The following is a 24,268-nucleotide window of genomic DNA, read 5'->3' as shown; positions in this document are numbered from 1 at the left end:
AATTGCATGGAGGTCAATGGAACTGAATATTAGGCCAATGAATCAGTAAAATAGCACTTGCTTTTCACTTTTATTCAAAATGAATTTTTCACGTCTTAGATTAGAAGTGTGAACATATGACATGGTGGGCAAATTGCAATTGATCAAGTCCCAGTGACTGGAACATCTACACCATTATAGCCGCGTAGTGTCAATTGCTATCGTACATTCACAAAATGAATCGGAAGATTCTTAAATAGCTGGTGGGATTTTTTAAAAGCTATTATGATTAAAAATGTTTAGTTGGGCAGCCAAAAATATTATATGACTTGGAATGCTACAGGCTAGCTGACTTTCCAGATGTATTTAAAAGGTGATATGATCCCAGATGATAAAAAGGAGAATGTATGTATCAAAGCATCTTAGGAAGTTGATATGTAAAACTCAAAGCCACTTCATGTTGTTTCCACAGTCCTTCATCTCTGATATCAATGGTGACTGTTGCTGAGTTGCAGCAATGTATCAAACATTATGGCTTCAGTTCCCATTCCAGGACCTACAAATCTCAATTGAATCGAGGTACAATTCTACAAGAAGTTATGGAGAGCGGGCCAAGCTACCCTCTTGGCTTTATACAAAAGATTCCATGGCACTATTTTAAAGAGCATCTTGACCAATATTTGTATCCCTCAAATCAAAAGAGAGAGAGAGGGTGAGAGGGTCCATAAACTGTGTTTATTGTGGGATCTTGCTCTCTGCAAATTGGCTGCTGCTATTCCTGAATTACAGCAGACTGCACTTCAAAAGTAGCTGATTGGCTATAAAAGGTATTGGCAATTGCAGGACTTATACACTAGGTACTCGGGAGTGTTGCTGAACAAAGAGACCTTGGAGTGCAGGTTTATAGCTCCTTGAAAGTGGAGTCGCAGGTAGATAGGATAGTGAAGGCAGTGTTTGGTATGCTTTCCTTTATTGGTCAGAGTATTGAGTAAAGGGTTCGGGAGGTCATGTTGCAGCTGTACTGGAGTTCGGAAAGATGTTGTGAAACTTGAAAGAGTTTACAAAGATGTTGCCAGCGTTGAAGGATTTAAGCTATAGGGAAAGGCTGAACAGGCTGGTGCTGTTTTCCCTGGAGCGGAGGCTGGGCTGACCTTATAGAGGTTTGCAAAATCATGGCTAGGATAACGAGACAAAGTCTTTTCCCTGGGGTGGGGGAGTTCGGAACTAGAGGGCATAGGTTTAGGGTGAGAGGGGAAAGATATAAAAGAGACCTAAAGGGGCAACTTTTTCACACAGAGGATGGTGCGTGTATGGAATGAGCTGCCAGAGGAAGTGGTGAAGGCTGGTACAATTGCAATATTCAAAAGGCATCTGGATGGGTATATGAATAGGAAGAGTTTGGAGGGATATGGGCCGGGTACTGGTAGGTGGGACTAGATTGGGTTATCTAGTCAGCATGGATGGGTTGGACCGAACGATCTGTTTCCATGCTGTACATCTCTATGACTAAGAAAGTTTTCTTAATATGTAAATGTAACTACTAGAGAAGGATTAAAACTTGACCGCCTCTTTGGTGTTCATACGAGACAAGAACTTAGTGTTAGTAGGGGAACACTTTGGGACTAGTGATCATATTTCTATTAGTTTTTAAAATAGTTATGGAAAAGGATAAGCCTTCAATTAAAGTTAATGTTCTTAATTGGAGTAAGGCAAATTTTAATAGTACACGACAAAAACTTTCAAATATTGATTTGAGTAGACTCTTCGCAGGTAAAGGGATGACTGACAAGTGGGCGGCTTTCAAAAGTGTGATAACGAGTGTTCAGAGGCATTAGAGTAAAGGGTAAGGCTGGTAAGATGAATAAAGTTATTGAGGTTCCTGTCAAAAATAAGAAGGAAACATACGTTAGTTACAGACAACTGGGATCAAATGAATGTCTTGAAGAGTATAAAGGGTGCAGAAACATTTTAAAGAGGAAAATTAGGTGGGAAAAGAATGGATATGAGATAGCCTTGGCAGATAAGATTCTACAAGTACCTTAAGAGCAAAAGAGCAATTAAAAAAGAGAGAATAGGACCCCTTAAGATCAACGAGGTCATCTAGGTGATGATGCTCAGGAGATGGGAGACATACAAAATGAACATTTCACATCAGTCTTTATTATGGAGAAAGAAATGGAGGCTAGAGAAGGCGGAGAAATAAATATTGATGTTTTGAAAACAGTTCACATTACAGAAGAGCGAGTGCAGGAGGTCTTAGAAACCAAAAGGTGGATAAATCTCCAGGACATGATCAATGATATCCTTGGACACTGTGGGAAGTTAAGGAAGAAATTGCAGGGCCCTCAACAAAAATATTTGTATCATCTGTAAATGTGGATGAGGTTCCAGAGGACTGGAGGGTGACTAATGTTATGTCTTTATTTAATAAAGGCTATAAGGAGAAGGCTGAGAAGTATAGACCTGTGAGCATGGTGTTGCTGGTGGGTAAGTTGGAGGTGATTCTGAAAGATAGGATATAATTTCAAGAGACAAGGAATGATTAGCAATAGTCAGCATGGATTTGCACGAGGGATATTATGTCTCGCAAACTTGATTAAGTTTTTTGAGGAAGTAACCGTAATGATTGATGAGGGCAGAGCAGTAAATGTTGTTTACTGGGACTTTAAGAACGCCTTTGACAAGGTTCCCATGGTAGATTAATTAGTAAAAAGTTAGATCACATTGTATTCAGGGTGAACTTGCCAATTGGATACAAAATTGACTTGATGGTAAGATTTGGAGGATGATGGTGGAGAGTTGTTTTTCAGACTGGAGGCCTGTGACCAATGGTATTTCACAGGGATCAGTGCTGGATCCACTTTTGTTTGTCATTTATATACAAGATTTATTAGAATATAGAAGGCATAGTAAGTAAGTTTGCAGAAGACACCAAAATTGGTGGCATAGATAACCTTCTTCACTGTTGACTAAGATTACAATGAGATTTTGATCAATTGGGTCAATGGGCTGAGGAGTGGCAGATGAAATTTAATTTGGGTAAATGTGAGGAATTGCATTTTGGTAAAACAAACAAGACCAGAACTTATACAATTAATGGTAGGATTCTGGGTAGTGTGTATAATAGAGGGATTTAAGGCTTCAGGTACATAGTTCTTTGAAATTTATGCCTTGGGTCGGCAGCCTGGTTAAGATGGCATCCAGCATGTTTGCCTTCATTGCTCAGACCCTTGATGATAGAAATTGGACGTCATGTTGAGGTTGTACAGGATGTTGGTGAGGTCTCTTCTGGAGTACACTGTCTAGTTCTGGACACCCTGCTGTGGGAAAGATAATTATTAAATTGGCGAGGGTTCAGAAAAAAATTACCAAGATGTTGCTGGGAATGAAGGGTTTGCGTTATAAAAATAGGCTGGATTGGCTGGGACTTTTTTTTTCCCCACTGGAACATAGGAGGTTGAGAGGCGACCTTCTAAAGCTTTATAAAATCATGAGGGATATAGATAAGGTGGATGACAAGTATCTTTTGCCTAAGGGAGGGAAGTTCAAAACTAGGGCGTGTTTATGGTGAGAGGAGAAAGTTTTAAAAAAAGGACATGCACAGCAACTCTTTTTAAACAAAGAGAATGGTTAGTATATGGAATGAACTGCCAGAGGAAGTGGTGGATGTACATACGGTATACAATGAATACATGCATACTCTTAGCATGACTTAGTTTTGCAAAATAAAACAACAAATTTCCCAAAATCCCGGATAATGTTTGTAACAGCAGATTGTCTAAGCAAAAGATTAATGAAGGCTTTTGATAATCAGCTCAGACAGCAAAGTCTACAGCAAAAACTATTTTACTTCATGTTCCTAAATAAGCTATGACTGTGGGTAATTAGCATGGCACAAATTAATTTTTCATTCAAGCATGCATGCAAGACATACCTGTAGGGATAAATTATGATTTGTCTTATAAAAAGAGGAGAAACCGATGAGTCGTTACAGTCTGTAAGTGACAAAGTCACAAGAGATTATCACTTTGCTGGCAAGCTGCTGCTTTTCTACAAAGGAAGGCTTCATTTTGGAGACCACATATTATTTTGTTTTAAAAAATAGCATTGGAGAAGTGTTTTCTGGAATAAAGTTCAACTCATTTTATTTTCTGAAAAACAACAGTTAGACCACAACCTTACAGGAGGTATTACAAATGGAAATATATGCCATTTTGGTCTCATTCAGTATAGAATTTATTTTGAGGAGAAATTGGACAAATATTTTGCATCAATGCTCCAAGCGCATTTTGGAATATAAATTCATTACAAAAATAGTGCACCACAAATAAACATTAAACAATTAATCTAATAATTAAAGGACTGAATAGCCCAGTAATAATTTTACTTTTTTTAAACCTATTTGTCCAACCAATGGAAGCTCTGAAACCATCTTTTCTTTTAAGAAAAAAAAATTTACAGGAACTCTGCCAAACATTGCAACGTGCAAAAGTCTTACTGTCAGCATCTCCAAATCAGGGTTCTTAGAGATACTGAACTATTGTTAACTGCAGGGATTCATAGTTCATAGTTACCTAGTATAGGCAGTCAACCATTTGTAAATTTTCTTACAGTTTGGAGTTTTTTTTTAAGAATTATGGTTTATAGAATTTTTTTATAAAATCCCTCCAGTGTGAAAATAGGCCAGCCAGCCTAATAAGCTCATACCAATTCTCGAAATAGCATCCCACCCAGACTCACCCCCCACCTTATTCTCATGGCTAACTTACCTAACCTACACATCTCTGGACAAGATAGGCAGTTTAGCATGGCCAATCCACCTAACATGCACATCTTTGGACTATGGTAGGAAACTGGTACACGCAGATATGAGAGACTCTGCCAACTCCCCATTTCGAGATGATACATTAGTTAATTAGATCACGAATACATCTGTGACAACTTGGCACGGTTCACTTATACCAGAGGACAAACAAGCTGTTGGAACAAGTGTTTCAATCATGTTTAAGCGGTGCAGGCAGCATCCTGCTCGTTAGCCAATATGTTAGGAACTCTTCACTCTTCCTCCTCTCCTTCTGGTCCATCTTTCATTTGTCAGCTGAGGATAGCTCTTTGGGCACCTTCCTGTGATAACTGTTGCCTACCAGATCTACCCTCAGAGGAACTCTCCTCTGCAGCCGCCCCTGCCTCTATTCTTGGTCTCTGCACAGATCCTCCAGCATGGATTTAACCCAGCCCTGGTGTGGTTTCATCAGCATGCAGAATTTTAGAATGTAATTTAGTCCCTGAATGTGTTATTATTTGTTTCATTTGAAGCATCACAGAACCTTTTACGATGGCAGGACATGTTTATTCGGGTTTTTCTAAAATAGACTTTACATCTACTATAAGCAATAACTGATGACATCCTGTACACACGGAATAGAGATGGAGGATTAGGTATCTCTAAATTGTAAGTTCAAATCCTTACCACAGTGATAAGGAAGCGCAAGGTCTTTCAAAGTGCCCTGGACAAGGAAATCTATGCCTCTTTCCAGTTTAGTAAGGGGAGCAATATGGAAGATATAAAGGCATTAACAAGGTTAAAAAGGTCCTTCACGAGATCTGGATGCCTGAAGATGACTGCTTGCAGTTCAAAGGCGAATCAGACAGCAATAAGGAGGAGGCCTTGAGATTATGCCAACTTCCAATTACACAGTCTGGACAGAGATAGAATTATTGAAAAGGAGTAACCAACAACGTCAAGGGCTGGGAATTACAGATTTTAAGAACGATAAGATTTCCAACACGTGGATTCCAACAACATGAGCATCCGATATGAAAATTTCCAGGTTTATTAATAATTTGTTATTACATTGCAATTTGTATCCAACCAGGATGACTATATGATTGTAAACAAGGAACGCCAAAGATGCAAGGCCCTACTTGCGACAATGCCACACATTTCTGGGTGGTGCCAGAGTACAATAATGTGAGGATTAAGAGGCACAAGAAGATCGTGGAGAAATTGTATCAATACGTGGGCAAGTTCAGTTGAATTACCTTTGTGGAAACCCATAAAAGAGTTGAAGAGGGAAAATTATGGAAAACTATTATAGTTTTCCAGAAAGGTTCTGTGGTTCTAGTTGTAGGTGTGACAATTCATTTTGAAAACGGAGGATAATGTAATAAGAGAAGGCTTGGGACAAAAAAGTTGATAGATACAAGCATTTGTCAAACCAGATTATGGAATTGGTTAAAGGGACTACACAATCATTTTGTGGCCTTTTGATGGGTGCATGGGGAAAATGGGCAAAGAAAAATAACGAATTCATGAATCAGTTGGGGATTCAGAATTTTAAAGTCTTCGCCCAAGGAACATCCCAATTGACATTTTTGATTCTCAAATGCTTTAGATTTTTTAGCAATGGCTAAAGGACTATCTGTATAGCAAAATATTAGATAGATTTGTGAAACTAATTGGTTTTAGATAATTAAGTATCTAGGTTTATTCTTAGATTTTAAAGGTTGTATTACTTCGATTTTATTAATAAAAAGTTGGTTGATTTTAAATAAGGGTGGAGGGGAAAAGGGTGGTTGTTATTACAATGTTACCAATGGGTAATATAATTAACTAACTGGTGGACAGCTTCAGTCCCTTTTCCATTTTTTGGTGAACTGCATTGTCCCGTTGTGTGTCTTAATATCCCTTCGCTTTAATATCTTAGCTATGGTCAGCTTTATAGAGGTGACTAGAATAAACGTCAACAAGGTGACTTAAAAACTTGAAAGATGCATTACTTTCAGTGTTTTAAAGTAGCCAAATGCCTCATCTAGTTCCTTAACTTCTTCAGACCCAACGGTCATTCCAGCATGGCTTAGGTTTCTCTAATCTCCTTGACCCCAGCGCACATTGGCCTAGGTACTTCTTCCAGGGCGTCCTATCTGAAGTACTCCTGTCTGAGCTTGGCACTTATTGTTAAGTCATATTTATACAGACAGTGTCAATGCCTTTGTTAGTCAATTGTCCAAATGCTTTTGCCCAAACCATGGATGACAATCAACTGATGTCATGACTGACTGCCCACTGTCCCACTACATCTAAGGGTTAGTTTGCCATTCTTGCTCAGCTTAATTTCAAAAACAGCACAGATAATCTGGCACAGATAGGGTGCCAGATAAACAGTTGATGCCAGTTCAGTGGGCACCATGTCCTTTTTTTTGGTAATTTTTATTTTCATATAGTAGAATTTTGGAAAATGAACTCCTGTTGTAATAAATGTTAAATGAAAAAAACTCATGGTACACAGGCGAATACTGGAAAAAATTAGTTTATAAAAGGGACCCCATATTCAACACAATATAATCTCCATTGATCATGGTCAGGAAGACCAGTGACCAAATCTATACATTCCTGTGTTTCTAACTTGCTGGGTTCATTTGCATGTTATTGCACCAAGTTGCAAGATCCTTGGAAAGCCATTTGAAACCAAACCTTACAGCATAAAGAAGGATGTTTGGAATCATTGGGACACTTAACTCAAGGAGGTTGCAGTTCAAATGCAACTCCAGATTATTTGGGAAAATAATCATTTTGAGATGGCTTCTCGTTTCTGCGAACCTAGCTGCAGTTTAGAGAGGGAAGGTCATTCTGAGTTTGGTGATTTGGCACTGAGCAGTCATGATTCAGGACTAGCAGTGTCAAACCTGAATTGCAAGGATGTGGGTTTAAGTCTCACCCCAAAGACTATAAAGATTACTACATTGGTTTTGGACTATGGATTTAAAAATGATAATATGTACAATTTAAATGCAAGGACTGTAGAAGATGTTGCAGTTTTAAAGAGAAGGAAGGTTGCTAGAACACTATTGTTTGTACAGGGAGGCCTCATTCAAGCAGCTGTGAAGACTTAGACAGATTGGCTCTGTGGGTATGTCTAGTGAAAGTTTTGCCCAGAAACAGACATTTGATTGGTTTACCAACCAGGACTAGTTGCGTGTGTGCTCAGGAGTACTCAGCATAAAAAAGAAACTTATTGATTAAGCTTGGTGTTTGATAATACAACAGGAGCACCCAGCGTGCAAAGGAGATAACATCTTTCTCAGCAGCGAGCTACTTTCTCTCTGAAAATTCCAGTCTTGCAAGGAAAGGTCAAATCCTCAACTTGTGAAAGAAAGCACAAGAATTGGTATGTCTATTGTCATGAGTCCTCCTCACAAAAATCAAAAGGAACTTAAGCAAAACATCTCATTGGTGCCTTTAGTCCAAACTGGTGCAGAAGCTGTGCATTACTGGCCTTATATTGCTCCTTCACCAACTGTAATGTTTGGCATTTTGTCTGTGTGGCCGTTTGTATTTATTTGATTTTTTAAAAAAATGGTGGAATTTAAGTTGCAGATTTATCTGTTTGCAATAAATAACTTTTGTTTTCATGTTAATTTTAGAAACCTGATGAATGTTTTCTTTTAATAGAGTTCATTAGTCAGGTAAATTAAGGACTTTGATTAAATCCTTTTACATTTGTGATGGCTCAGGGATTTCCAGCACAGTACTCCAGTGACTCGATTCAAGGTATTAAATCCTGTCAGCCATCTCAGGTGGATCAAAAAGATTTCACCAGAAACGTTCCTTCAAAATAGAGACATTTATATGCACAAACGTTCACCATGTTTGGGCTGAAGCCCTTCCATGTTGATCAGCTCATAAGAAGTCTCAATCATTTTCAGAGTGGCTTTTTGTTGTTAAAACCTATCAACATGAAAGGTGAAGCGATGAGTGGGGTGCTCAGTTTAATCATTGCAAGGCAACAAGACCAGGATTTTAAATCCTCTAACTGTCCTGGGAAACTATTCAATTTCAGGAAGTTGAAACTCTCTGAAATCTGACATCAAGCAATTTGTTGGAGGGTTTCAGACACAGGGAAATTGTCCTTCATAATTTTTAATTTCCAGGGCAACTCCTTCCAACTCAGCTCCATCAAGAGGGTCAGACTGTGACAATCAGAATATCTGGGCCAATTTCTAAAAGGGTACACAGAGAACATGATAAGAAAAGCATTTGGAATGCACAGGGTTTAGTTAGTGTGCCTGCACTACTGTCAAGGAGCCCCATTGTCAAGCAGCACATTTGAAAGAATTCAAATTAGGTTTTATTGTCACATGTACTCAAGTACAGAGACAGAGGTACAGTGAAAAGTTTACAATGTCCCTATTCCCAGTGCCATCTTAATACAAGGCACCTAGGTACAAAACCTGAGGTAAAAGATATAAACATAAAGAAATAAATTAAACGTTCAACATTACAATTCTTCTCAGTATAAGGTAGTAAGTAAGAAATAAAGTTAAAAGTTCCAAATTATTCATTTTTTAAGCGATGAGTCTCGTGATAATTCTACCCATATCCTTTCATCATCAATCCTCTACAGAGAACGCAGAAATGTAAAATTAGCCATTGTACATTTCTTCTCATGTTATATACAAAATTTATATTGCTATATAACAATAATTTCTATGGACTATTCATATTTAAATGTTAAAACATAGATTGTCCAGCAGCTTAGAGATTCACATTCATCACACAAGTATATATCGATATTTCAAACTGTTCTGAGCCATTGCTTACTATTTTAAAACCTCCGTATAGACCTCAGTTCCATACCGGTAGTCATAGCAAAATTTCCTTCCTTTCTGGAAGCAGCCTATATTCTTTGCTGGATACCACACAAGAGTGGGTCTGATGAGGGTGGGTAAACCTCATTGCGCAGAATTCTACCGATGGGAGAGGAGGTCAGGAGGTTCCACTAGTCAATTCTGCAACCCCGTATTAGAGGCATGTCATGGTAATGTCACTGGACTCAGTAACCCACTATTCTGATGAAGGGCTCCTGCCCGAAACATCAACTTTCCTGCTCCTCAGATGCTGCCTGACCTGCACCACTCTAATCTTGACTCTCGCCTGGGCTAGTGGGTTACTGAGTGAAAGCCAGGACTGCAGATGCTGGAGGTTAAATGATCTTGGGCACGAATTTACATCCCAGCATAACAATTAGTGAAATTTCAACATAATTAATTGAAAAATAGGCTCAGTAAAAGTGACCTTGAAAATACCATCGATTGTTGTAAACCTTATCTAGTTCACATTTGTCCTTTGTGGACAAACGCAAATTTAGAATGTTTTTTCTCAGTCTCGACTTGATGGGCCAAAATTATCTAAATGGAGAGAAACGTCAAAGTGATTCAATGCAGAGGGATCTGTTTGTCCTTGTGTCTGAATTACAGAAAACTAGTGTGCAGGTACAACCAATAATAAGGCAGCAAATCGGATTGTGGCATTTACTGGGAATGGAGTATAAAAGTAGGGAAGCGTAGCTTCAACCATACAAGATATCAATGAGAACACACGTGGAATACTGTGTACAGTTTTGGCCCTCTTAAAAGAGTGATATAGTTACATTGGAGGTAGTCCTGTGCCATAACAATTGTGATTCTTTACCCCTCTCCCCCCGACAAAATACCCCTCAATGTTGACTTTCGCTGCTTAGGGAGTCATGAAAGAATCTGAAGAGTAAGAATATTAAAGCAAGGCATTGGCAAACCTTTTACCTCTCAAAATTCCTATTGCAGAACTTCAGTTCTTGGTTGGATAAAAGTTGGCATATTTTAAATGAAAGGTGGCAACTGGGAATGATTCATGTCTGGGTTTTCATTGCATTTGGAATGTAGCATCGCTCCCACTTACTAAATTTATTTAACAATAGTCACTGTGCGTCCTACCAAGTCAGCCTTTTTGCTCTGAGAAATTGTTCTTTGATTAATTTTGCCGAAACTGAATTGATGTCTGTGGGGCATGGTATTGACATCTCTGCAGTCCAAAGAAAGTTGGAATCTTGCATTAGTTCTGAAACCTTCAGCAATTTTTCCACCGTGTTTGGTAAATATCTGAAGGGATTTTTTTAAAAAATGTTTTATGTTCTGTTGTGCTCATGGCCTTAACTGTATCTTCAAGCTCCACCACCCATCCCAAGGTTTCCGTTTTGCAACTGTACGGGAAAGCAGCGCTGAGGATTACGTGAAGAAAAGTTTCCCAGAGATGAATGAATATATGAGAAGGTATGATGTGCCAACAACACCAGATGGTGTGAAATACTTGAAGTAAGTACTATTTCCAATTCCACATTATCAAACTCCTTTGTGTCCAGTTACCAAGCAAACATACACATTCTGCAGTTTTTGGCTTCTTCCCAAATGTTAATTTTGATCCCATCCTGTTCCGTGAAACTTGTTGTATCACAAGTACAGCCCAGTGAATAAAATAAGAAATAAACACTGGAAATGCTCAGCAAGTCATATAGATCTTATAAAGAGAAAAAGAGGAGTTGACATTTCAGTAGCTACAATGCTTACCACATCAGCGTGTTTATTTATTTGGTATTTGCTGGTAGGTAGTGAGCTCAGAGCTTCTGAGACAGAGACAGGGACTGTTCCACTCCAGGACTTAAAGGCCGAGGAAAGTGCATTCATCACGCACCCAGACAAGTTGGCTATCAACCTGGAAATCCTTTTAACTCATGCTAAAGGCAGACAGTAGGGTTGGCTACAGATTCCTGGTAAACCATCTGATGGAAAGAAAATTGGACCCTCCACCATCACTATCCCTAGGTCTAGACTACTTGTATGTTCCTTGAGTGGTCTGTAACACCATCACGAGCACACATGTTAAATGGCAATTCAGCAATAACTGAGGCAAAAAAAAAAAATCAGCTCAGAATTTATTTTGATACTGGATCTATTTTTCACAGCCCTAGAGAAAGTTGTGAGGATATTTGCCCTGGCTTGGGAATCTCACAATAAAGTGGCACAAACTCACAATATAGTCCAATCCTTTTGGACCAAGGTGAGGAAACATTACTTCACTCAGAGGATTGTGGATCTTGGGAATTCTGTATGCCAGAGGGCTTTGGATAGTCCAATTGCTGAATAAATTTAAAGTGGTGGGATCGATAGATTGTTGGTCTCTCGGAATCTAAATAAATGTAGTGCACACAGAAGAGTGAAATTGAAACTCATGATTAGCCATGATTGTATTAAATGGCAGAATAGGTTCAATGGACCATTTGGTTCAATTCTGCTCCTATTTCCTGTATCCTTAAATCAGACAAGCTAAACCAGCAAACAGTTAAAACGTTTTGAATGCTCTCCACTTTTCTCGGCCACCCGACTTCCTTAATTATTCAGTATTCCCTCTGCCTGTGTAAGGGAGCTGTCTGGGCAAGCGGAGAGGTGGGACAATTAAAATGGTGTGTGGATGCAATTTGAAAGGGATGCAACTATTTGGAAAGGTTGCACAATGGAGCAAAAATACCATACTTATCAAAACAGTTTACAACCCTCTTGCTTTTATGTAGGCAGGGACCCAAAAAATCAATTTAGCCAATATGCAGGTCATGGTACAGAATTTGGAAAGACTGGGATCAGAAGGAAGTTAAGAGGTATTTTTTAAACTATGTAGCAAGCTGTTATGGTTTGGAACACAGCAGATGCTGATTCTATATTAATTTCCCAAAAATAAGCTGAATATTTTCTTTAAGGAGAGAAATGTGCAGGGCTTTGGGGAAGGAGCATTTGAGTGGAACTTATTGGCCAGTTTTTGCAAAGAGCTGACAGGCATGATAGGCCTTCTATGCTATGTCATTCTATAATTTTAATAATGACTGCTAATGGCCATTATATTGCATGTTGCATGTATCCATCCCAATTGGCAGTGTGTGTATTAAATATGAGGATTTAAAGAGAAAGTAAAGTGAGGTAATCATGAATTACTGGCCATTCTGAGAATGGCAAACAGTTTGGCTGGAACCCATTTCAATCTGCAGAACACCTCGTGCAGTGCCTCCATTGTGAATCAGAGCGTACTGACTCAGTTCTGTAGACTTGCTTATCTATATCAGCCAGTTAAAATGGAGTAACTGAAAACACACAAAAAACTCATGGTGTAAATTTATGAGCAAAAATATTGCAATGAAAAACTCCATTCTAAGAAACACCTGAAAAAAAATAATGTTTCAGAGAAACATCAGAAACATTTCAAAAATTACCTGACTGCATTTTTCTTTGAATTGCTATTATGTTTAACACTGCATCTATCAAAAGTAGTAACGAGTGAAATCATGTAGCTTGGTGTAACAAATGGGAAATTATTTTAATCTAATTTCTCATTGACATGTTCCCATAACGTCCTGACATATTTTTGATGGGCTATTACTTATTTATTCTATGTAACTCAGGACAAAGGTGCAACAATGATCACTCTTCAAAATTCATGTGACCAATAGAGATTACAATCTTGGGGCTTCCAACCCAAATCCTGCTGTCCTTTTCACCATGTCTTCCCCCACCATCACCTCCATAAAGCTTAAGACTTTTTTGCTATAAATGTCACTTTGTCAGAGTTCAGTTAATTCATATAACAGATCAGGGTTCAGACCAGAGACTTAGTGTCACAAGTTGTGGTAATGTTGAGATGAAGATTGAGGAAAAAGGGCAGAGGTACATATTTCAACATTCAACCAGAAACAGGCAAGGGTCAAGTCAGAGTTTGGAATTATAGTCAGCTGACCTCATGCCATCTTTCTATCAATACTCCCACAGCTGCTATCTTAACCCACTCACAAACCTCAATGGTCCAAATTGAAATGTGGCCACTTAAAGAAACTGTTATTCTAGTCAGGAAATTGTGGAAGCAGATCTGGCATTCATTTATGACTTCAATCGTTGAGAATTTTAGGCCTTACATTCATTGCATTGCTGTTGCGAGCATATAATTTCCCTGCCACTGAAATGTGCTACTTCATGCGATTCTGAAATGCTTAAGCCTTCCCCATTTAAGGTGTTGGTGAACATTTGACCACTTGGATTTCATGCCATTTTAAGTTTCTTTAACAGTCCTACTATGCCAATTAACTGAAGTGCAACCTCCAACCTGATAAAACCATCTCTCACTCCATCTGTCTGATCTACACTCAACATTTTGATATGCACTTGTGCTCAAGTGTCTGGTGTGGGATTTGAACCTGAAGTGTTTTCTTCAGAGGCAGAAGTGAAAATATTGAGCCAAGGCTGACAGGTTAAATCATGTAGCTGTTCTCCCCCGCCCCAAGAGTTGAAGCACAACATTAAATATTGATTATGATTTGATGGAAGGTCAAACCAGAACATGGCTGAAGATCTGAATAAACACAATCAAGTGTTTTTCTAACACTACAGATTAATTTTAGCTGAAGTGCAATGATGCTGTACATTTTTCAATATTTTACCTTCAACCTATGGTTTAAGAGATAATATGATTTATTGGCTTTTGATAATGTTGATTGAAAAGGTGACATTTCATTTTGCATTGAAACTCTTTATTGAATCAGATGAATAAACATATCTAGAAGGAGGTGTGGTGCTTGAGAGAAATGTGATGTTGATACAACATTGCTAGAGGATCAAGACTAGTGCCTCCCTAAGACTATGCATCTATTTCAAATTAATTAACTATATACTACTGTCAGTTAATAGTTGTACTCAATGACTTAAATTCTTCAATGCACATAGCAAATTAATTTGGAATGTAGGTTTTGTGCTGGAGAGGTTCCATTGAGATATTAAGAGTCATGTTGAATTAATATTTACAGAAGAACGTGCAAGGCCATGGGAAGAAGGTGGGGTAGGGGGTCTGTGTGTTGGAGCGGTGGCACTAAGTGGCTTACTCCTATAAAGAGCCAGCACTGACATAACAGGAAGAATTCTAATGGTTCAGTGTGGATGAATTCATTCACAAAATGACAGTAAAAATATACAGCTGAGAAATCATTTCTATATAATTCAAAAATGTGTGCATAGAATGGTAGGTGCAAATTTCAAACCAGTTCCATGCTTGATTAAAGATGTAACTTCTGAACCTAGGAATGATCCTCAAAGACTTGATGCCTTTATAATGGACAAAGCACTGTTAGATTACGAGGTCTCGATTGATGCTGATTGCAAGTTGTTAACCGTTGGAAAACCTTTTGCAATTGAAGGTATGTCTTTCATTATTAATATTCATAATGTGTCATAGACATTCTCTTTGTTCAAGATGGGTCACATTTGCAAGGAGAAAGAGGATGAATGAACATAATTTTCAAACACCTTTTTCAAATTGATCAAAGATAATTCAATGCATTTTTAAAAATTGATTCTTGGAAAAACATAAGAAGGTTTGCTATCTATACAAAGTAGAGAGTTAGGATAAGGGAGACATTTTCAGAATGGTGACCTATAACTGTTGGACTGCTATGGGGATCGGTGCTGGTACCATTATTATTTACAACATAGATTAATGAGGGTGGCACGGTGGTTAGCACTGCTGCCTCACAGCACCAGAGACCCAGGTTCAATTCCTGCCTCAGGCAACTGTCTGTTTGCACATTCTCCCAGTGTCTGTTGTGGGTTTTCTCCAGGTGCTCTGGTTTCCTCCCACAGTCCAAAAATGTGCAGGTTAGGCGAATTGGCCATGCTAAATTGCCCGTAGTGTTAGGTGAAGGGGTAAATGTAGGGGAATTGGGTCTAGGTGGGTTGCTCTTTGGAGGACTTGTTGGGCCGAAGGTCCGTGTTTCCACATTAAGTAATCTAATCTAATGCCTTGGATGAGGAAAGCGCATATATTAGGTAGGAAATAAAGTGCTAGGGATTACATAAGAGTTTGCAATGGGATATAGACAAGTTAAGACAGTAGGCAGATGGAATATAATGTGAGGCAATAAACTAAGAATTGAGGAGCTGAATATTATTTGAAGAGAAAACTTACAGAAAGCAACAGCACAGAAATCACAAAAAGTTAGCATTCCAACTTTAGGAAAGGAAAAGGGAATGTTGGCCTCTGTTTCAAATGAAATGGAATATACAAGTAGGGAGGTCTTGCTATAACTACTCAGATGCCAGCTGGAGTACTGTGAATGGTTTTGAAACCCCTATCTAAGGAAAGACATACTTACATGGAGGAAATCCAGACAAGGTTCATTTCGCTGATACCAGGTATGGAAGAGGTTTTGTAGACTGTGACAGAGAAGAATGAGAAATTACTTTATTGAAACATACAGAATTCTTTGAGGACTTTACAGAGTAGATGTTGGAAGGTTGTCTCCTCATGTGGGAGAATGTATGACTAGAGGGCTTAATCTCAGTACAAGTGGTCACACTTTTAAGGCAGAGAGGAGGAGGAATTGCTTCTTATAGATAGTGGAAAATCTGTGGAATTCTCTCCTGCAGTGAGCCTTTGAGGCTGGGTCATTAAGTATATTCAATGCTGAGATAGATTTTTGAATCGGTCAAGGAATCAAGTGTTATGGGGAAAAGGCAGGAAAGTAAAGTTGAGGAACATCAGACCAGTCAAGGTCTTATTGAATGATGGAGCAAATTCGATGGGCTAAATGGCCTCTCATTCCACACCTTATGATTGTAGTGATCTATGTTAACTGACTGGGAAACACAAAGGAAACTAAATTATCAACTTTGCTCAAAGACTTTTTGTACCAAGCAAGATTCTTGATTAGTAGTTGGTAAGGATCATATGAGTGGAAGATCCTGAGACAGACAGACAGTCAGCATTACCTGGTGGTGGTGAGCAGAGGGGCCCCTATATAGGGCAGTACCTAAAGGAGCAGGTAAGCAACAGGACTTGTAACAAGGTCAGCCAGCTGGACCTCAAACAATGAGTTCCCTGATTAAACCAGATTAACAACCCAATCAGGAAGCCCTGGCTGACTGACTAAAAATGAGGAGTGTCAAAGATACTGACACTCCGGTACCTGACTCTGAATGAGACAGTACCAAAGTTAAGGACTGTTAATATGTAAATAAATGGTGACTTGGTAACACATACAGGCATCTGAGGAGTTATTTCAGTGGTGACAAGAAAAAAGCACCATCCTGAAGAAACTCGCTCACAGCAATCATCTTTGAGTTGGGGTAAGCATTTCTGACAGTGTGCTTTTGTTGGGAAGATTAACCTGTTCAACTCTGCCAAAGACTGGGCCCAGTATGTGGAAAGGGTGGGTTATTTTCTTCTGGGCAAACAACATTGTGGCAGATGAAAAAACAATGAGTAATTCTCCTGAGAGCCTGTGGAGCTGCAATTTTTTCTGTCATTAGGAGCCTCATGTTCCTTGAGGCACCAGATACTAAAACCTTTCAAGAATTGCCAGATATATGTTTAAACAATATAACAATCCCAAACCAGCACTAATTAGAGATACTATCAGTTTTACTCAGCAATTCGAGAACTAAGGGAATCGTGTTAGGACTTTTGACTCGATTAAGACAATTGGCAGAGGCATGTGATTTTGGTTTAACCCTAAGTGAGATGCTGAAGATTGTCTGGTACGTGGGATTAATGGTGTAGCCATGCAAAAGTGCCAACTAGTTGAAGCCCAGCAGGACTTCAAGCAGGCACTATAAATGGCTTCACCATTGGAAAATGCAGCAAGTGTAGCATATGAGTTTGTAGGGTATTCTGGAGGAAGTGGACACCCCCGTTAGTCCTGATCAGAGGAACTCTAGGTCAGCCCACAGCAAAACCCCAAAACAAAGCCAAGCCTCAGCCAAATGGCTGAAGTTTTCTTCAGGATTCTGGCTGGCAAGCCATTGTAGTTATTGCTAGTTCGCAGACTTGAGACAGCAAGAAAAGAGTCTACTGGATCTAAATTGAGTAAGATAACTCACAGGCTGATATCCAAGAGAGTTCATACCCTGCAAAGTCCACCTACATCTGGTTTGGCACAGTTAAATTGCTTAGCAACATCAAAATCAGAACCATTCAAGATAAACGTCTGGTTAAATGGTCATCCAGTTCAAGTGGAGATCGACACCAGCCTGGCCCTGTAAGTAATTATAGAACCAGAATTTAATAAAAATTTGACCGGACTCCAGCCTTAAACTTTGCACCAGGCATCAGCGAGGCTGAAAACCTGTACCAGAGAACATTTACAGATTAAGGGTACAACTTTGGTTTCGGTCTCTTATGAAAAGCGCTGGTTCAGTTACCAGTGATTGTAATAAAAGATCAGGCCTAAGCTTAATGGGGTGAAATGGATGTGAGAGATCACCTCCATTGGCACAATATTTTTTACTTATAAAATGTCTGTCTGACCGGAGTCTTAAATAAACTAGCCTTCCAGGAAGACATAGGGACTTCCGGCTATCAGAGGAGCCAAGGCCACCTTGAATGTTGACCAGGAAGCAGTTCCACAATTCTGAAAGCCCCACCCAGTGCCACTTGCCTTTCAGGTAAAAAGGTTGAAGCAGAAATCAGAAGACTAGAAAATACAAGAATCATTAAATCTGTCCAACTCACGGAATGGGTAGCACCAATTGTACCAATTTTGAAGCCTGACTGATCAACGTGGGGATTTTAAAGAAACAGTAACTGCTTTCTGCAGCTGTATAAATACCCAACCCCCCTGGATAAAGAATGGGTATGCAAAGCTGGCAGGGAGGCTGTCATCTGTCCTTCACATACTTGGACATGAGCCATGCTTGTTTGCAATTGTGTTTAGACCAGGATGATCAAAGGTATGCTACAATTAATAACTACAAGGACTTGTACCAACATACAAGACTGATTTTGGAGTATTGTCAGCCTGTTCAATTTTTCAGCAGAAAATGAGAACATTTTTTCAATGTCTCCTCCTTCAGGTCACCATTTACCTAGATGATGGGCTAATAACAGAGAATGCTAATAAGAAACCCCTAAAATGCTTGGATATAGCCCAAAGGCATTTTTCAAAGGCAAGTGTATGCCTAAGGGAAAATGTGTGTTCCAGGCCCCTTCAAGTGACCTACTTGGGCTACAGAGTCAACAAGATCATGTTACACCCGTTGGAAGCTAATCTGAAGGCCATTAAATGTACCTCAGCTCCCATAAGTGTCCAAGAGTTTAGGTTATTTCTTGGACTGGTAAATTATTATGGAAACTTCAGCATAACCTGGCATCCATCTTGACACCATTGCATCAACTCCTAGAAAAGGGTCAACCTTGGAAATGGTCATACAGACAAGCCCTCGCTAACAATGAAATAAAGAGACAGCTGTCATCCTGTAAGGTATTGGTGCACTATGATACAAGAAAGATTTGGTATTGACATGTGAAGCCTCTCCAAACAGCATAGGGGTGGTATTAGCTCATAGGTGACACAAGGAGAGAAATGCCCAAATAGCATATGCATTCAGGACTTTGGCTAATGCAGAGCTTAAATAAGCCCAGATAGAAAAAGAATGTTTGGCAGTCATAATTAGAGTCATGAAGTTTGACCAATGTCTTTATGGACAAAGATTTGTGATAATCATGGACCACAAACCCCTACTTGGTCTGATCAAAGAGGACAAGGCAGTGCAGCCCACAGCTTCAGGCCACATTCACTGGTAGACTCTGATACAGAGAGCATATAATACAAGTTAGAACACCATCCAGGAGGCCAAGTAACGAATGTGAATGCTTTGAGCCAACTCCCATTAGCAGATATACCATCGGTGGTACCCACAAATGGAAAAGTCTGTAATGATGCTACATTTTCTGGACATGCTCCCAGTCACAGCTGACAGTTTCAGACTTTGGATGCAGAAAGATCCAGTCCTTTCAAAACTGAAAAAATTGGTGGTAAACTGAAACAAAGGGCTGTCCCAACAAGAACTGGGACCTTTTTGGACCCGGAGAGAATAGCTCGCAGTAGAGGGTGTCATATTGTGATAGGGAGTAAGAGTGGTTGTCCCAAACAAAGGTCACCATCAAATACTGGCTGAACTCCACCAGGGCCCATCCCGTGGTCTCCAAAATAAAGATGTTGGAAAGAAGTTATATCTGGTAGCCAGGCTTTGATGCAAACATAGCCTTGTTGGTGGGGCAGTGCCCAGAATACCAATAAGGACAAAAATTACTGTCAGCAGCTCCCCAACCTCAACTGGAGTGGCTGAGTAAACCTTGGACTCACGTCAATTACGCAGACCCCTTCATGGATTCAACTTTCTTAGTCATTGTAAATGGGACTTGGAGAAGTGTAATGATTGTAACAAGGTCTGCTAGCTGGACCTCACACAGCAGGAGTTCCCTGACTGGACTACATTAATAGCCCTAGTCAGCGATCCCAGGCTGACAGGGGTCAGTACCAGAGATACCACCATTCTGGTAGCTGACTCTGAATAAGGCAGTACTAAAGTCAAGGACTGTATTGTGTCCAGTTGTGGTCACCCAGTTAAAGGAAGGCCATTATTAAGCTGAACAGAGTTAATAAGAGATTTACCAGGATGTTGCCAGATATGGAAGGATTGAATTATAAAAGGAAGGCTGGGATTTTTTTTTCCACTGGAGCATAGGAGGTTGAGAGGCGACCTGATAGAAGTTAATGAGGAGTGTAGATAGAGTTAATGGTATTTGTTCTTCACTAGGATGAAGGATTTCAAGACTAAGGGGCACATTTTTAAGATGAGAGGAGAGAGATTATAAAGAAGACATGAGAGGCAAACTTCTTTTACACAGAGGGTGGTTCACATGTGAAATGAACTTCTTGAGAAAGTGGTGGATTGGGGTACAGTTATAATGTTAAAAAGACATTTAGATAGGTATATGAATAGGATAGACTTGGAGACCTATGGTCCAGGAGCAGACAGGCGAGACTAGTTTAGTTTGGGATTATGTTCGGTATGGACTGGTTGGACCAAAGGATCTGTACGACTCTGACTCTATAAATATTGGTCTTCCAGGGAGGGTGAGAATAAGGAGTTAATGGTAGATAATAAGAAAATGATGCATGAAATAAACAAATGTTTTGCTTCAGTCAACACTATGGAGAATACAAGAAATATACCAGTAATAACTAAGTTGTGAGGTGAAAAGGAAAGAGGAACTTCATGAAATGTCACTGTCACAAGAGAAGTAATACTGGCAAAACTGGTGGAGCTGAGAGCTGACAAATGGGAATCATCTTAGGGTCTTAAATGAGGTGGTAGATACACTGGTATTAATTTTCCAAAATTCACTCAAATCTGGAAATATTCAACACTGAAAAGTAGCTAATAAGCTCCTCAATTCAAGAGGCTGGGAGACAGAAAGCAGCAAACTTTAGGACAGCTAATTTGGTGTCTATCATGGGGAAGGATGTTAGAATTGATTAAGTAGGTGATAGCTGGGCACTTACAAAAACTCAAGATTATAGAGAGGAGACACTTGGCCTAAAGAGGGAGTTAAAATGGCCACTTAATAGTCTTGGATATTGAGTTTTCTGGCAGGACAGAGATTAATAAAAGGTATGAGTGTAGCATTATTCATTAAGGAATAAATTAAAGCTGTGAAGAAGCTAAGTAAATCATGAAATTAGGTTAGCTGGGTTCAACTTAGACAAGGCATCAGCACACTTAAAGGGTGCACTAAAGATCTCTAAATGGAAGAGAGGTAGAAGAGCAAATATGTTGGCAAATTTCTATATACAAAATACAGCATAATAGTTGAAGACTACCCAAATATTAATTGGAATAACAACAGTGTGAAAGACACAGAGGACTCAAAATTCTTGAACAGCGTTCAAGAGAACTTTTTTAGTCAGCACCTAAGTCCAGTAAGAGAGGTAACACAATTCTAGATTTAGTTTAGGAAGTGAGGCTAGGCAAGTGGATGAAAGTAGCAATATATCTCCATTGTGGGAATAGTGACAGTAATAGGAGGACTGGGCATCCTTATGGAAAAGGGCAAAGATAGATCAGGAGCAAAAGTTTGAAATTTGGATAAACAATGGTACAAAGTCCAGAAGTTATTTGGTTAAAGTGGACTGAATGCCTTTACTTGAAGGAAAATTAGTAAAGAAGCATTCAAAAGTGTGTTTTTATAGACACAGTGTAAGCATTTCACCACAAAATAAAATTCTGCCAAATCTAGCATCTTCTAGCTATCCAGAAGTGTATTGGGGTAAAACAAAGCAGAAAACGAAAGTATATGATGGTCACAAATAAAAAAAAATTGATATTGTAGATAGCCCAGAACAGAATGGAAAGTAAAGGAATGAAATTTAAAAAAGGAAATTATTAGTAAAGCAAAAAGAGTATAGACATAACATTGGTAAAATCATAAAAAATCTAAAGATACTTTGTCAGTACATTAAGAGCAGGAGGGTAACTAAGCATAGCACCTACCAGAGATGTACATGGAAATTTGCACATGGATGTGTAATATCTGATATGGAGATGCTGGTGTTCGACTGGGGTGGACAAAGTTAAGAATCACACAACACCAGGTTATAGTCCAACATGTTTCTTTGAAAATACAAGCATTCAGAGTGCTGCTCCTTCATCAGGAAGCTAGTCGGGCAGGTATGTAGGACATAGAATTTATAGTAAAAGATCAAAGTGTCATACAACTGATGTGATGTATTAGACAAACTAAAATGGTTAAGTTTTTAATCACTTAGAATGGGGATGCAGGTTTCAATTGATTAATATGTAAATCCCAGAATTTCTTTCAACTCACAGCCCTGAGATAACTTAAGGTTTTATCAATATAAAAAAAAAGTAACATCTCAGCTCAGACAATTCATTAAAGATGTGAGGTTAGAACAATTCCTACTTTGGAAATAAAAATCAGTCTGACCCCAGATTGGATAAAAACAGACTCTAACCTCACACCTTTAATGCATTGTCGGAGCTGAGATGTCACGTCTTTTTTTAAAATCCACTGATAAAACCTTAAATTATCTCGGGGCTATGACTTGAAAGAAATTCTGGGATTTGCATATTAATCAATTGAAACCTGCAATCCCATTCTAAGTGATTAAAGACTTAATAGCCATCTAAGTGTGTTTAATACAGTGCATCAGTTGTATGACACTTTGATCTTTTACTTATAAATTCTGTGTCCTATGTACCTGCCCTACTAGCTTCCTGAAAAAGGAAGCAGTGCTCCAAAAGCTTGTGGGCAAGGCTCTTAATAAATATCTTTTCTGTCTTTACAAAGAATAGTGATATTGTAAACAATCCAATTTTTAAAAAAAGTGTGAGAAATATGAGATTATAATAAATAGGATGTGAGAACATACAGAAGGGATTTTCATCCTTGAATGTGATAAGTCACCAGAGATAAGTGTATTGTATTGTTGGTTGAGAAAAAGGAGTCACAAAGAAAATAAAGCAACGTAGCAGAAGATGGGAGGCCTGAGAACATAGAATCATTGTTTGAAAAGGCTGAGAGAGATGGGAATTAATTGTAGGCCGGTCCCTCTGACTGGAGTAGTCAGTGTAATAATTTACTGAGAGGTTAAAATTTACTGTCATTTAGAAAGGCATGGATTAATCAGAGATGTCAGCATGGTTTTGTTAACGGAAGCTTGCATCTTATTAACTTAATTTTTGGGGGAGGGAATAAGGAGGATTCAGGAAGGCAGTGCTGTGAATGTTTTCATTGATTTTAATGAGGCATAGTAAGGATGTCCTATTTTCAGCACTTTGAAAGCTGGTGGTTCCAAATAAACTTGTTGGACTATAACCTGGTGTTGTGTGATTTTTAAACTTTGTCCACCCCAGTCCAACTCTGGCACCTCCAAGTCATTAATTACTTCAGAGTTAAAATGTGGAAGACATGATTAGGAAATAGCAGACAACACAAAATTGGCTGGGTAGTTAACAGTGAAGAGGTTAGCTTTTGACTGCAGAATGATTTCAATAGTTTGGTTTAATCAATATGAAAATGGCAAATGGACCTGCCTCCTTCAATGATGTAACTTCTCAGTGCTTCTTTAGAATGCAAAGGCAGGCGTATGGAATGGGCATTGATTGTGGGTGATTATAGAAGAGCTATTAGTTCAAAGTTTAGATGTTTTTAATAAACAAACAAACAAACGTCAGTGCAATCAGGTCACAAAAACTGAAGTTGCTGGAAATGCTCAAACCTTCCTCTGAGGAAGGATAACGGAACCTGAAGCATTAACTGATTTATCTTCACACTTGCTGCGAGACCTGCTGAGCTTTTCCAGCAACATCGTTTTATGTTGCTGATTTACAGCGTCGGCAGTTCTTTCAGTTTTTATTCAGTGCAATCCTGTATTGGGATGTATGCCAGCAGGGTGTTAGAGGCTGTTTAGAGTGGTGTTCTGTCCAGAAGAAATATCCATTTGTAGCATACTAGCAATGTATAAAAAGAAGAAATGAGGCTAACTTTTACAACTGTAACAACTGTAAGGCAGTGCCTGTTAGGAGAAGCAAAAGAGGAACCAGACTTGCTACCCTTTACGCTGCATTATCTGATCTACCATCA

At 39.0% G+C, this 24,268-nt stretch overlaps 1 protein-coding gene across 1 annotated transcript in view; it reads left to right on the top strand.

The window, feature by feature from the left end:
- grin3a (glutamate receptor, ionotropic, N-methyl-D-aspartate 3A) overlaps positions 1-24,268 on the top strand; it is a 144,620-nt gene that overhangs the window by 89,490 nt on the left and 30,862 nt on the right. Inside the window, exons 4-5 of the mRNA XM_043715600.2 lie at positions 10,964-11,109; positions 14,905-15,020. Coding sequence (XP_043571535.2) covers positions 10,964-11,109; positions 14,905-15,020 — 262 coding nt within the window. The remainder of the gene's footprint in view (positions 1-10,963; positions 11,110-14,904; positions 15,021-24,268) is intronic.

This window comes from Chiloscyllium plagiosum, unplaced genomic scaffold (assembly GCF_037043375.1).
Source record: "Chiloscyllium plagiosum isolate Xiang-an unplaced genomic scaffold, Cpla_swu_hap1 HiC_scaffold_2, whole genome shotgun sequence".
Classification (NCBI taxonomy): Eukaryota; Metazoa; Chordata; class Chondrichthyes; order Orectolobiformes; family Hemiscylliidae; genus Chiloscyllium; species Chiloscyllium plagiosum.
The sequence above is the reverse complement of the archived record's forward strand: the minus strand, read 5'-3'. Positions and strand labels throughout refer to the sequence as shown.